Source organism: Phaethon lepturus, unplaced genomic scaffold, assembly GCF_000687285.1.
Source record: "Phaethon lepturus isolate BGI_N335 unplaced genomic scaffold, ASM68728v1 scaffold8940, whole genome shotgun sequence".
NCBI lineage: Eukaryota > Metazoa > Chordata > Aves > Phaethontiformes > Phaethontidae > Phaethon > Phaethon lepturus.
In genome coordinates, this window is record NW_010511218.1 from 40,420 (window position 1) to 53,351 (window position 12,932).

The window sequence follows — 12,932 nt, forward strand, 5'->3', positions numbered from 1 at the left end:
CTAGCTAGATCTATCTAGCACGTTAGAGCATAGATTTATATATGCTATAGAGACTGCTGCACAAGCTGTATACCAGAACTGTTTTAGAGCATCTAAATGTACAGCACTGGGTTTAGCACCTTTTGGTATCAGTTGTACTAGCTTCTTTTTAATTTCTTTATTGCCAAGACTGCATTTCTTTCCATAGATTCAGAAAGCCACCATAGCAATAGATCAGCTACAAGGTCGCTTACCAGAAAGCTCAGTGGAAAAGGCATCCAAGACAGACCTTCTGGAACTCCTGGATTACCACAGCAGTTTCCTTTTAGAGGTGGAGCACCAGCTGTCATCTTTGGGCCTGCTCAAACAGCACGCTGTCAGCATGCTTCAGGATGTGGAAATAAAGCCTCCATCTCAGGAGGAACTACCAGTCATGCAAGAAATCAAAGCAATGCAAGATCGATGCCACAAGTAAGGCAATATTTTTAAAGATTCAATACAAAAATGGTACCGTACGATTCATTAAAAAGAGTTCACCTGTCATTTTTGTTATCATTAACAATTAAAATACTTAAATATTACTGTATTTAAAATACGTATCTGTTTAATTTTAATTTATTTATTTATCTTTAATTTTGAAATATGTTTATAGCATTATTTTTTATTTCCATCAGCAGGAGTATCCTTTTTAGAATATGGACTTCTTGCCTTGTGGAATTATAGTGACTTATGTAACAGTTGTATAAACAACATTAAAGTTGTAACTGGTTTTAAACACTTCCATTGCATCTCACCATTAACAGTAACCTTTTATCTTTTTGTATCTTAAGTTGTTTCTCACTTTGTTTCCCCTGTTGTAAGCACTTAAGGTATCAAAAGTAGGTATCTTATGAAAATTACAGGGGACTTTAGCGCATATGCAAATGAAACAGATCTTAACATCTCACCCTGCAATTATATGAATGTTTATCTAAATCTAAAATGTAAAAAGGAAGTTTTATGGCTACGCTTTAGGACTCATATCCACCTGATAACTTCACTAAGATGCCATTAACTAGATCCCCACAGTGGGAAGCGGGAGAGAGACAGAGAATGGAAAAAAAGAGTGTAAACCCTGCACCTAGCCTGTGCAAAGTTCATTGTGTGCATGTGTAACTGATTACATTAGAATAGCAATCCCTGTAGAAAATGTGTAGATATTAGCACTTCTGTAATTCCATTCTTCCCTTAGAATTGGTTTCTAAGAAACAGGGTCTGTGATGATCTCATGCTCATGTCAATAAGGCATGATTCAGCTATGAAAAGTTATACAAACATAAATAAAATTTGGGAATATCAAAGTAATATCCATGTCACGTACATAAGAGCTACAAGCTGTTGCCTGAAAAAGATTCTGTTTTTCACAGGAGATCCAAGTTCTTGAGGAAAGTATAAAAATTCTGTCTTGGTGGAAGTGTGGAGATAGGCCCCTGGATCAAAAATGGCGTTCAGATGCTTGATCCATACCTTATCCTACGTATTTTGCCAATGCAAATCCCATCAATAGGGGTGGAATTACTTTAGATAATTTATTAAGACAATTCAGATAATATATGAATTAATTTAGATAATTTACTTTAGGAAATTTACAAGTTACTTTAGATATAGATATCTGCATCTGAACTGGTTAATTCTCATTCTTTAATTAGTGGAGAGGAATAGACAGGTCTAAGATGCAGTTTTTCTGACCTATTTTAGAAGTTTCTTTTCGAATGATGATGAATCATCTTAAGTCATGCCCTAGAATTGCCTGTTTCCTCCACTGACAATAAGGGCAGTCTGTGGTGATGAGCTCATATGTAATGTAGGTGTCTGTATTGTAAACACTTGCATTTCTTCAAAAGAACTGTGTGCTCAATGTCAAAATACATAAACCTGCTAATTAAAAGGACTGAAGAAAGAAATGAGAAATTTGTGTGCTGCTTTAGTAGTCTGTTGCAACACTGACCCACTTTTTATTACTATGGATATGGAGCTATCAATTATAATATTTATTCAATATTTTTTCCAAAATGATGTTTTTTAGAAGTTTCTTAATTCTTCATAAATAGTTATTGTTTCTTTGTTTCTGAAGTATGCAACAGAAAGTGAAAAAAGGTGTGAAGGTGGTGAAACAGGAGCTGAAGGAACGTGAGGAGGTTGAAGCAGAGATTAATATTGTGAAGTCCTGGATCCAGGAAACAAAAGAATATTTACTAAGCCCTGATGTAGAAGTGGATACTCAACTTCAGGAGCTGCAGGTATATAAAATTTATCAATTTCTAAATTATAAAATTTATCTTTGTTGTAATCTGCTAGCGAGTGTTAATCAGCTCAAAATCTCCACGAATTCAAATCAGAAAATATTAATTCGTTTTTGAGTAAGCCATATTCATAAAGTATGAAGTAGCTGATGGGCTGTAATACCTTATTTAAAGATATTTAATGTATATTTAAGTATTTGCATTTATGCAATTTTATGTACTAACATATTGTTCAGTAATTTTTCTCCTCATCTAAAATATGGAGAAACTATAGAATGTGAATGGACAGAATGTGATGTTACTTTTCTATCTTGACAGTTTGGGGTGTGGAGGGAAGCAACAAAATAAAATAAACTCATTTCACTGAAGGTGCTGAAGACTTGACATTTTCTATATACATGTGGTCACACAGGAACACAGAACTGGACAGGCAGTCATAAATGACAATCCAGGGAATTCCAAGATAAGATTCTTTTTAATGAACTAATTAAAAATTTGAAAGCAGTTAGCTTTGTTGCAAGCGGCATGTAAAGCCTGCATTTGCTATGTTTACCTTATGTTTAAGGTATCAAAAGTAGGTATCTTATGAAAATTACAGGGGACTTTAGCGCATATGCAAACAGACATGTTTTTCCCATTGTTCTTAACAATACTGTTTTTCTGTTGTTAGTCTCTCCTTGGTGAAGTAACTACTCATCGTCAGGCTGTTGAAAAAATGGCTGAACAGCAACAGAATAAGTACTTGGGGCTTTATACCATTTTGCCTTCTGAACTCTCTCTTCATTTAGCAGAAGTCGGGCTGGCCCTTGTAACTGTACAGGATCAGGTAAAGCATGGTAGATAAATGTATTACAGAACTATAGGCCTTCTTTAGACTTTATAACTTAGTGAAATACAGTATCTAAGTGTGCTCAAACTATGGCAACAGAGAAGTTTTATTACCTTCTTCATTGAAATTAGAGTAAGTTACATGAAAGTTAATTTCCCTTCAGGAGGAGACATTTCTGGTTACTGAATTTAATACTTATTCTTGACAGATTCAAAACAAAGAAAGAGAAACTCAGCAGATCAAAACATTGAATCAAGAGTTTGGTCAGAAAATCCAGGGGATAGCAAATGAACTAAATGCTATTCTTTCCAAACTGAAAAAGAAAACAAATGATATAGCACAAGCTAAACTTGAGCAAAAGGTAAGACAAGGCTTCGCTTATTTGGTTACACCATCAATTCTTCTGAATTGGGACACTCACTTTATACCAAAGTTGTATTTGTGAAGATTGCATGACACATTTTTTTAATGTAGTCCAACAGAAGAATGGAGAGAAATAAAGATTGATTGATGAGATTTTTAAATTATATTCTTTGCAAACTAGCCCATACAGGGACTTGAGTGAGTAACAGTACTTGGAGGAAGTAGCTGAGAGTAAAAGCAAGTCAGATGGACAAAGTTACGCTGTTCCTTCTAAATAATGAGTCTGACTGCAACCTGGGAAAATCCAAGAAGCTCACAAACTGTTTTTTGTCCCAGTCTGTACTGAAGAGACCATCCTTTACAGTACACCTTTACCTGTTGTAAATAGAATTTTACTTAGCCAGTAGTCCACCTCACATAATTTGGTGCAATAAAAAGTTAAAGTACTACTGGTGCGGTTAAGGGTAATGCAAAGTCCTCTTGGTGCTCTGAGTAGTTCAACATCTGTCTTTTATATCCACATGTTATGTTGCTAAACCATGATACTGTTCATGGAATAATATTGTTTATCGTAATGATTGATCATAACTTACACTCGAAGGTGTGTCTGCCAGGACAGCCCTAACCTGAAGAGCTTGAAGTAACTTCCTGAAGCACCTGTAGCTAGAGCAGTGTTCTGGATCAATTTTTGCCTGATAATTGCAACTTACATTTCTAAAAGTAAGTGTAAAGGAGCTAGAGTGTTTGATGAGACTTATTTTATTGATATTACAAAAATGAGTCATTAACACCTTAGGTATAAAAACCAAATACAAAAAAAACCCAGTACCCCCTTCCCAAAAAATTGTAGCCCATAAGCATGTTATCAATCTATGAGAAACATGGAAAACCTTTTATGTTTCCTTCTTAAACTTTCCAGAAACTTTGTAACTATGGTAAGAAAAATTTGATTTTAAAATCTGTTTCTATTGAAACAGTCTAGCATGATATAGACTGCTCCTGTGTCAAGATCAAGCTATGAAAATGCAAGTTTCAAATTAAATGAAAGTTTTTTTTATAATCCATTAATGAGTAATTACATATTTGTTTGTAAGTTTGTGAGGATTTATTTTCAGGAAACAACAAAATTAAACACCTTTCCAATAAATAAAAATCATGGCAATCTCTGCTGACCATTCATTTCAAAAACAAACACAGAAAGATGGCCAAGAACAGTTAATGTCACTTTGAAGTGACTCAGTCTTTTGCTATGGTAGGGAAAACGGTTATCCATTTCAGCCAGGAAGTCGGAGAATAAAGAGTAGTGGCACACATTTAAGAGATGACCAAACATCCTGCTGTTCTGCCTTCCTGCTTAGACAAGCATTGTTGGTTTCCGGCCAGAATAAAAATGGACCAAACTATGGAGACTTTGGACAGGGTATAAAAGTTGCAAGTTGGACTAGAAATAATCAACCAGAAAACTAACACATTCTGGATCACTGATTTTCTTCTTTTTCTGTCTAGATCCTCAGTGAAGAGTTGGACAGCTGCAATATAAAGCTGTTGGAATTAGATGCATCAGTCCAGGACTTTGCAGAGCAGAATGTACCACTGGCTAAGCAGCTGGCTAACAGGATAGGGAAACTGACTGCACTGCACCAACAGACTATACGGCAGGCTGAGTACAGAGCAGCCAAGCTCAGTCAGGTACGATCTCAAATAATTTTTGCTGTTTCCTTTCAGAAGCAGAAGGAGCATGCAAACTTCTCATTTATTTTCCTGTAGTTATGCAAGAAGGGTAATTCCTTGGCACATCTGCCTATTATTAGTCAGGGCTAGCATCACACTTCGGAGAGGCACAGATGGGTCAGATCAGGAGGGTGGAATAATTCTGTGATGCTGCTTTAACATCCTTTTCCATGAATCATCTGCTTGTTTGTTCCTCTGCTGCCCTGAAAAAGTTATAGACATTCTCACAAACAGTAGCATGCCAGGAAATAGTATCTCATTGTACTTTTGAAGGCCTCTGTCTTATTGCTGTTACCTGAACTTACAGCACTGAAAAAAACAAAATTGCTTTGCTCTAGTCACAATCTGTAGAGGGTAAATATAATTTGTAGATTCAATAGAAAAGCCTAGGTACAATGGCCCTGAAAATACGTATTGTTTATGCAATGTTTCAGCATTCATAAAGATGCTTCCTTTGCAGTGCAAAGTCTCTGAATCTTATGTATTTTTTGCTAATTATTGTTATCCCAAAAAAGTCTAGTTAAAAGCAAAGAAATGGATTTTCAATGATTCTGCCATCAATACCCTGATAAATTATGAGTTCTCTTTTTCTGCATGCCTAAAGAAACTTCTATAAGGCTTGAAAAAGATAACTATTTCACTACATTCTTTTCAGTTTCCTCTGAAAAATTGTTTTTGAAAAGAGATAGAAAATTACTATCAAAATAAGAGTTCAAAGTACTTGGTGAAGGGATTTAACCATCAGGACATTTTTTTTCAGCACCAGATAATCTACTTCATGTCATGAAAAAATGATAGGTAAGGCAAACCACATGCAAATGCAGTTCAGGCATCTAGGATTTGATCCATCCTTCATACAGGACAAATGCATGAAAATCAATGACATTATTCCTGCTAAGTGAGAAAAAAATTGGAACTGAAGAGTACTTCGCTAAATAGAAATTAGATTAATCAGAAAGCAGAGCTTTTATCCTGTATTTTGAAATAAGTGCAACATTCCTCTTTTTAGTAATATGAGAGACTGAGTGGATAAAGCAGGTTTGAAAAAAAGGCGATTTGAGGGATGACATCGAAATAGACAAGGGAAAATAAGGAATGACATAAAGGAGTCTTGCAGTGAGCCAGAAACTGAGCAAGAAGGTATTTTGGAACTTACATGTGAGGGTGAAATATGTGCAGGAAGTGTACCCTCTAGGGATATATTAGAGCATCAATGTACTCTCACAGTGTGACCTACATTCTTATAGTGCCTTTTTTTTCTCCTGAAATAGATAGGCTTGGTACTGCAAGCAGACCTATTTTAACACCATAAATAGAGAAGTAATTAAGTTATAGTCAACAGTAAGGAGAAGTTGTTAAAACGATACCCAAGTTAAAAACAAAATCAATTTTATCATTCTCTAAGAACTGTACAGAATTATGCCTTAGGTTTAAGTGGATTTTTCTTTTATACCCAGGCTGCTTCACACTTGGAAGAATACAATGAGGTGCTGGAGTTCATACTGAAATGGATTGAGAAAGCAAATATCCTTGTACACGGTAGTATAATATGGAATTCTTCCTCTCAGCTTCGTGATCAGTTTAAAGCCTATCAGGTGATTATCTGAGCTATGAAATTTAAAGGGCAATGTATGAAAGATGTTATTTTCTAAGCAGTGAAGTTTTATTTCCTACACTTTTTTTGCCTCCTTTCCTTGAGGGGAAAAAAAGTCTTAAAATGCTAGGTTTCTTTAACTGTTCCCCCAAGTCTTAAAGACAATTGTTCTGAAGACTGAAATTAAGATATATCGTTGGACAAAACTATGTGATTCAAAGTTGATCTCCATCTTTACTGAAGTGCATTGTCTTCATAGTAGCTTTTGATTGCATAGTGTGTCTATACACTGTGATTCTATCACAGAGTACCTCATTTCAGCTAATATTCCTCTAAATTTTTAGTTAACCAAACATGGTTTTCAGGGTTTTTTTTTTTCTTTCTCCTTTACACTAAATTGAAATAGCCTTTGTTTTCATCTGATGAGTTTCACACCAAGTGTTCTCAGACTGATGCCCAATGAGTGATTTTCTTCCAGTTCCTTCCTGAGCATCTCATATCAGAGTGGTTAGCTATCCCCGTGACAGTGCAGTTTGTTCCATGTGTGCCTGTGTGTGGAATGTGTACATGTGGCATCAGTGAAGCAGTTTGATAAGGTTCAGGATTGCCCAGTGGTACATGACCACGTGAAACAAATCAAAGCATCATAAGATGATCATGTCTCACTAATGCCAAAATAAGACTGTATTAATCATGTATTTTATATAAACATTCGTTAATTGTCAGCTGTATTTACTTATGCTAGACAATGTAGTGTATCATGCTTTCTTATTCTGAATAAGAACCTCGAGGCAATTTTTCCAGAGGATAGCTGGGAGATAGCATTTCAGGTTTGTTTTTGCTATGGCTTTTTTCCTGCTTCAGAAGTTGATGAGGATACGGGCTTAACCAATGCCAATCCACAGAACACTTTGGTAGCCATTTTCTAGGCAGCATTAATGACTATTGCCCTGCTATAACACTGCACCCAAGTGCTCTCTGTTGCTTCCTATTAGGTACATGAGGCTTCCAGAAAAATCCTATCCATAGGTTGTGTATGTTATATTCTTACATGCAAGTATGTATAGCAAAACACTAAAATGAATGTGTTGGTAAGTACAGCTGCTGAAGCTTCATGACTTACTCTTTTGTTTCCCAGTCTCCATAAGCTGAAACACTTCAGTGCACACTCAGAATTAAGCAAATTGCCTAAGCCTTACAGGAAGTCTGTAGAACTTAATCATATGCTTACAGATGTGTACAAATTGAGGAATTTGCAGAACATGAATATACTTAAAACATATGCTTAATCTGAAGCTCAGCTCTGGCATTCAGTTTGTTCATATCTCCATCTAGACGATGCTTGATGAGTCTGGAGAGATTCATGGTGATCTTGAGGCCATGAGTGAGAGGATTGAGTATCTGGCAAGTGTATACTATACTGAAGAAATGTCACAGCAAGTGCTGGAATTGGGGCGGCGCACAGAGGAATTACAGCAAGTTATCAAAGTGCGGCTACCAAATCTCCAAGATGCTGCTAAGGTATATGAAAGCAGTATATATAGCATTAGCAGACAGCTAGGGTGGTGTGTGTATCATGTTTCTGAGACTATTAGCAGTGAAGATTATCTGTGGTCTATAAAGAGCATGGTTATGTTGTCTAAAGTTAGATATTTTGCACCATCTGAGATACTGCCTTCAGATGCCGTTCCAGACGGGGACAAGATTCCTGCAGGTCCTGTCCTATCTGTCCATTCTGGATGGATGTATTTGGGAATCATGGTGTGTCTCAAATGAGCACCTATGTTTAGATACTTGAAAAGTGTCTGTGTTGGCACTTAATACTGTGCCATTTCCTTTATTTTTCTCTTAAAAGATATCTAAAGCCTGTTATCTATTCAGATCAGTACTGGACCAGACCAGGATTTCATACTGTAAGACCTACCTCTAGAAGGGAGTGCAATGAAAAGAATGAATTTGCTTTTCTATGTCCCTGACATTTCTGTGCAGCTCTTCTATATGTGTTTATCGTTAATCTAAACGTGTGCTATGCTTATGCAATGCCTGAGGGTATAGTAAACTGGTGCAAGACACAGGGGAAAGCACAAAAGTATTTTCTACTTGCTCTTACCTTCAGGACAAAAAAATGTTCTTTTTTTTAAATTGATAGAGTAACTCAGGAAAAAAATCAATATTCGAATGGTATGATTAGTATATTATTTTTCTGCTGTCACCAGCTACAGTTACACACTACTAAATAGGAAAATACCTAAAGGCAACTAAGAGAACAGGCTACCACCAATTTTTAGGACGATCACAGCTGAGGTTTAAAATGGTCCTTCTCCACATTTGACTCTTATTTCACAACATTTATAGGACACAGCAGAAATGCTGCAGCTCCAGCAGCCACAACAGTGTAACAGAGAGGTTTTGAAGAAGACCTTTCCACTACAAAAGCACAAATGAGTAAACCACAGTTTATGGGCTGAAGACTTGCTTTTTTTTTTTTTCCCATGGACCAAACCAGAGATTTGCATATAAGTAAGCATAGTAGAAGTGAAAATTACTAGCTTTAGTTCTCAGAGAAATTCTTGAACAATTGAATAAATTATTTGCAAATTCTTATAAGAGAACATGGAGAAAAATAGAAGCCAACATAGATTTATGAAGAAAGAAAATAATATCAAAATGGCCAATTTAATTTGAAAGTAATAGCTAGATTTGTATATAAATGTACGATATGTCATATATCTTGACTTCAGTAATGTTTTAACATGATATTGCTATTAACAAAGTTAATAACCTTATCTAGTTGAAAATATAACAGATTTATTTGTACAGGTAGATGTAGATGTAAAGCTGGCTAGAAAACTTACCTGGTATGTAATTAACAATGGTTCACAGCCCAAAAGGAGGGATACATCAAGTAGGGTTTTGCAGGGCTCTTCCTTGGATCTGTTGCTATTCAGTATTTTCTGGTTTAGAAATCATGGCTTTTGGAAGTCTTAGACAACACCAAACACACAGGGACTACCTGAAAAAAATTCGTCTGCTATTCAACAGACAGGGCAAATTATTACGTTTAGACAGGAAGAACCAGGCATGTGTTCCTCTGAATGAGGAACTACTGGCTTGATGCACCCTATTGAAAGGTCTGAAGTTTAATAATGCAGATTATGGAAAAATGAGTGAATGATGTCATATCATTATAAAAAATTCAAACGCAATGCAGAAAACAAAGCATATAATTGTAAGGTACGTGAAGTAGTCCTTTTGTTCTACCTATCGATCACTAGTAAGTTTTCAACTGTGTCCAGTCTTGCGGTTGGAGAAAGATTTGGACTCACTGGAGAACGAACAGGGGATAGTGATGATTGTGATAGCTGTATAAATTTTTGGAAATGCGTCATGAAAAAGGGCTATCCTAACATATAATGTATTCAGAGAGAATAAAAATAATTTGTTTTTCAAGTCTGTTGTTAATGGCATAGTAAGCAACAAAAGATAACTTCATGTCAGACTATCAGAAAAACTTTCTACAAAAAAAGAGTATTGAAATAGTGGAATATGTTGTCTGTAGAGATAAGTGGGACTCCACTGCTAGTGGTCTTTAAGGACAGTCTGTAAAGATAAGACTGTCTTATTAGAGGAAGATGAATAGAGAACATCTTGAGTTCCTTTTGAGGCCTTGAACTTCATGAAATTAGCTTTACAAAGTACATCCTGTATTTGAGATTGAGGAATTACTTAAAATATCTAATATTTTAAACATTAAAAATTCATTACCAAAACTAATTCATAGTTTTAACGCTGTAAGTAAGGAATGTAGCTACCAAGTCCAGACAGATATATTTATAGTGATTTTTTTTTTTTCTTTCTTTTCCTTATTTATTCCTCAATCAAATGTGTTGTGTTACAGGACATGAAGAAATTTGAATTTGAACTGAGAGCCCTGCAGGCTGCTCTGGAGCAAGCCCAAGCCACACTGACCTCTCCGGAACTCGGGCATTTGAGCTTGAAAGAGCAACTTTCTCACAGACAGGTAAAAGGCCAGGACCTCAAAGTTAGCACTTGAGTAGTGTGAGCTTACACACAGTAATGAATGTTGGTGAGACAGATTATGGTGTTTCTTAGGCGGGTCACTGTTTCAGAGTTTAGCCCCAAATTACTGCTAAGGGAATAAGGGATGGAATGGGAAAAATCATTCCCTCAGAGGGAGTTATAGAACCATAGAATAGTTTTGGTTGGAAGGGACCTTTAAAACCCATCTAGTCCAAGCCCTGTGCAGTGAGCAGGGACAACTTCAACTAGATCAAGTTGCTCAGAGCCCCGTCCAACCTGACCTTGAATGTTGCCAGGGATGGGGCATCTACCACCTCCCTGGGCAACCTGTGCCAGTGTTTCACCACCCTCACTCTGAAAAATTTCTTCCTTAAATCTAGTGGAAATCTGCCCTCTTTTAGTTTAAAACCATCAGCCCTTGTCCTGTTGCTACAGGCCCTGCTAAAAAGTCTGTTCCCCATCTTTCTTCTAAGCCCCTTTTAAGTACTGGAAGGCTGCAGTAAGGTGTCCCCGGAGCCTGCTCTTCTCCAGGCTGAACAACCCCAACTCTCTCAGCCTTTCTTCATAGGAGAGAGGTTCCATCCCACTGATGATTTTGGTGGCCCTCCTCTGGACCCACTCCAACAGGCCCATGTCTTTGGAAGTTGGTTAAGTATAATCCTTTATGAGTATGTTCTTAGGTTGATGCAATTCAAAGAAATGTACATCTAATCCAAGTTTAATCCATGTTAATAATAATAAAGCAACTCAGTTCTTATCCAGTGCTTTTCATCCACAAGTTCTTAAAGTACTTCAGAAGGAAGTCTAGAGTGTGTTGCCAGCTCCCCAGCTCCCCCAACAGTCAATTGAAAAGCTAAGAGAAAATTCAGTATTCCTTAAGCCCATTACATTTTTGTATGTTTAGTTGAATTATCTCCATAAGATATTGCTGCTTTCTCTGTTGCACCTGGCCTACTATAGAGATTTGTCAATTTGTTATTTTTGGTCTCAGTCTCATGACAAGGAAAATAACCCAAGTTATAGCTTTCTGAGTTGCTTAAGAAATGTTTCTTGCTGCAAGCTAGTATAGAGATTTAACTGTCTTTAGTCTGCCAGTGAAAACTAAATGTCAGCAGGTCCACTTTAGGATTAAAATCTGCATAAAAACATATGAAGGCAAGGTAAGTTTGCAGAGCTTTCACTTTTGATTAAAATACTTAGTCTTTATTCTAGGAACTTGCGGCCACATTTCAGAATATGGCATTGAAGAGTATAAGAAAACCACATCACCCACCATAAGAGTAAAGGAATATGGATTTTTACAGTGTTGTTCATGTGTATTTGTCCTGGCTCTAGCAGGTCTCACAGTATGACTTTCTTCTGTATAGAAGGGGACTCTAGCCCCTGCCCACCTATTTCACCAGACCAGAGAGGGGGTCTTAGAGTGCCCAGCTGGCATGCAGCCCCCAGGGTACCTCTGGGTGCCAATTGCACCAATTGCAAAGGTGTCCTTTGCCAGTAGTATAGGACCTGCTAGAGGAGAGGCCTGGCCAATGATGTATGAGGAATAGGTCATTATACCAAATCTCTGGTTAGTTTATCTACCATATGTCATGAAGGCACAGAAATAATGAGCAAACCATAAGCCTGTCATCAGTATGCACTTCAGGCCCGCTTAGCTACCTTTCTGCATAAGGTATAGGAGAAGGGAGACACCAGCAAGCTGATTTTTATCTATTGAACTTAAAATCTTTTTCTAATGTGGTAAGGCCCTTTTCATCAACATTGTCTTTTTCTTTTTCTTTTTTTATCTGTGAATACATTAAACTCCCCAATGAGGACAAAAAGAATGCTGATCAAATCTATTCTCCAGTCATTGCACTTAGACCCTTCTCATGCATATGAACAGGCAGCTTGAATGGACATTGTGAACGTAATAGAGACTTTTAACAAAGGTATCCAGCATGTGATTATTCAAAGGAAAAGTTTTCTGTGTGGCTGTGTTTTTTTCCCGTTTGATTGCCTTTTGAATTTTAAGCAACATGTTCAGCCATATTTTATATTTTTAAAGGAAGACTCTGAAGACAATAGGATTCATTTGCTGGTTTGAAAATGTGCTTCTGCCTCTCAGCAG

At 36.7% G+C, this 12,932-nt stretch overlaps 1 protein-coding gene across 1 annotated transcript in view; it reads left to right on the forward strand.

Moving 5' to 3' along the window:
• The window catches only part of SYNE1 (spectrin repeat containing, nuclear envelope 1), a gene marked incomplete at its 5' end in the record, with an annotated part of 159,599 nt that overhangs the window by 36,514 nt on the left and 110,153 nt on the right, over positions 1-12,932 (forward strand). Inside the window, 8 exons of the mRNA XM_010283199.1 lie at positions 188-450; positions 2,093-2,258; positions 2,932-3,087; positions 3,299-3,451; positions 4,960-5,142; positions 6,642-6,779; positions 8,114-8,299; positions 10,677-10,799. Coding sequence (XP_010281501.1) covers positions 188-450; positions 2,093-2,258; positions 2,932-3,087; positions 3,299-3,451; positions 4,960-5,142; positions 6,642-6,779; positions 8,114-8,299; positions 10,677-10,799 — 1,368 coding nt within the window. The remainder of the gene's footprint in view (positions 1-187; positions 451-2,092; positions 2,259-2,931; positions 3,088-3,298; positions 3,452-4,959; positions 5,143-6,641; positions 6,780-8,113; positions 8,300-10,676; positions 10,800-12,932) is intronic.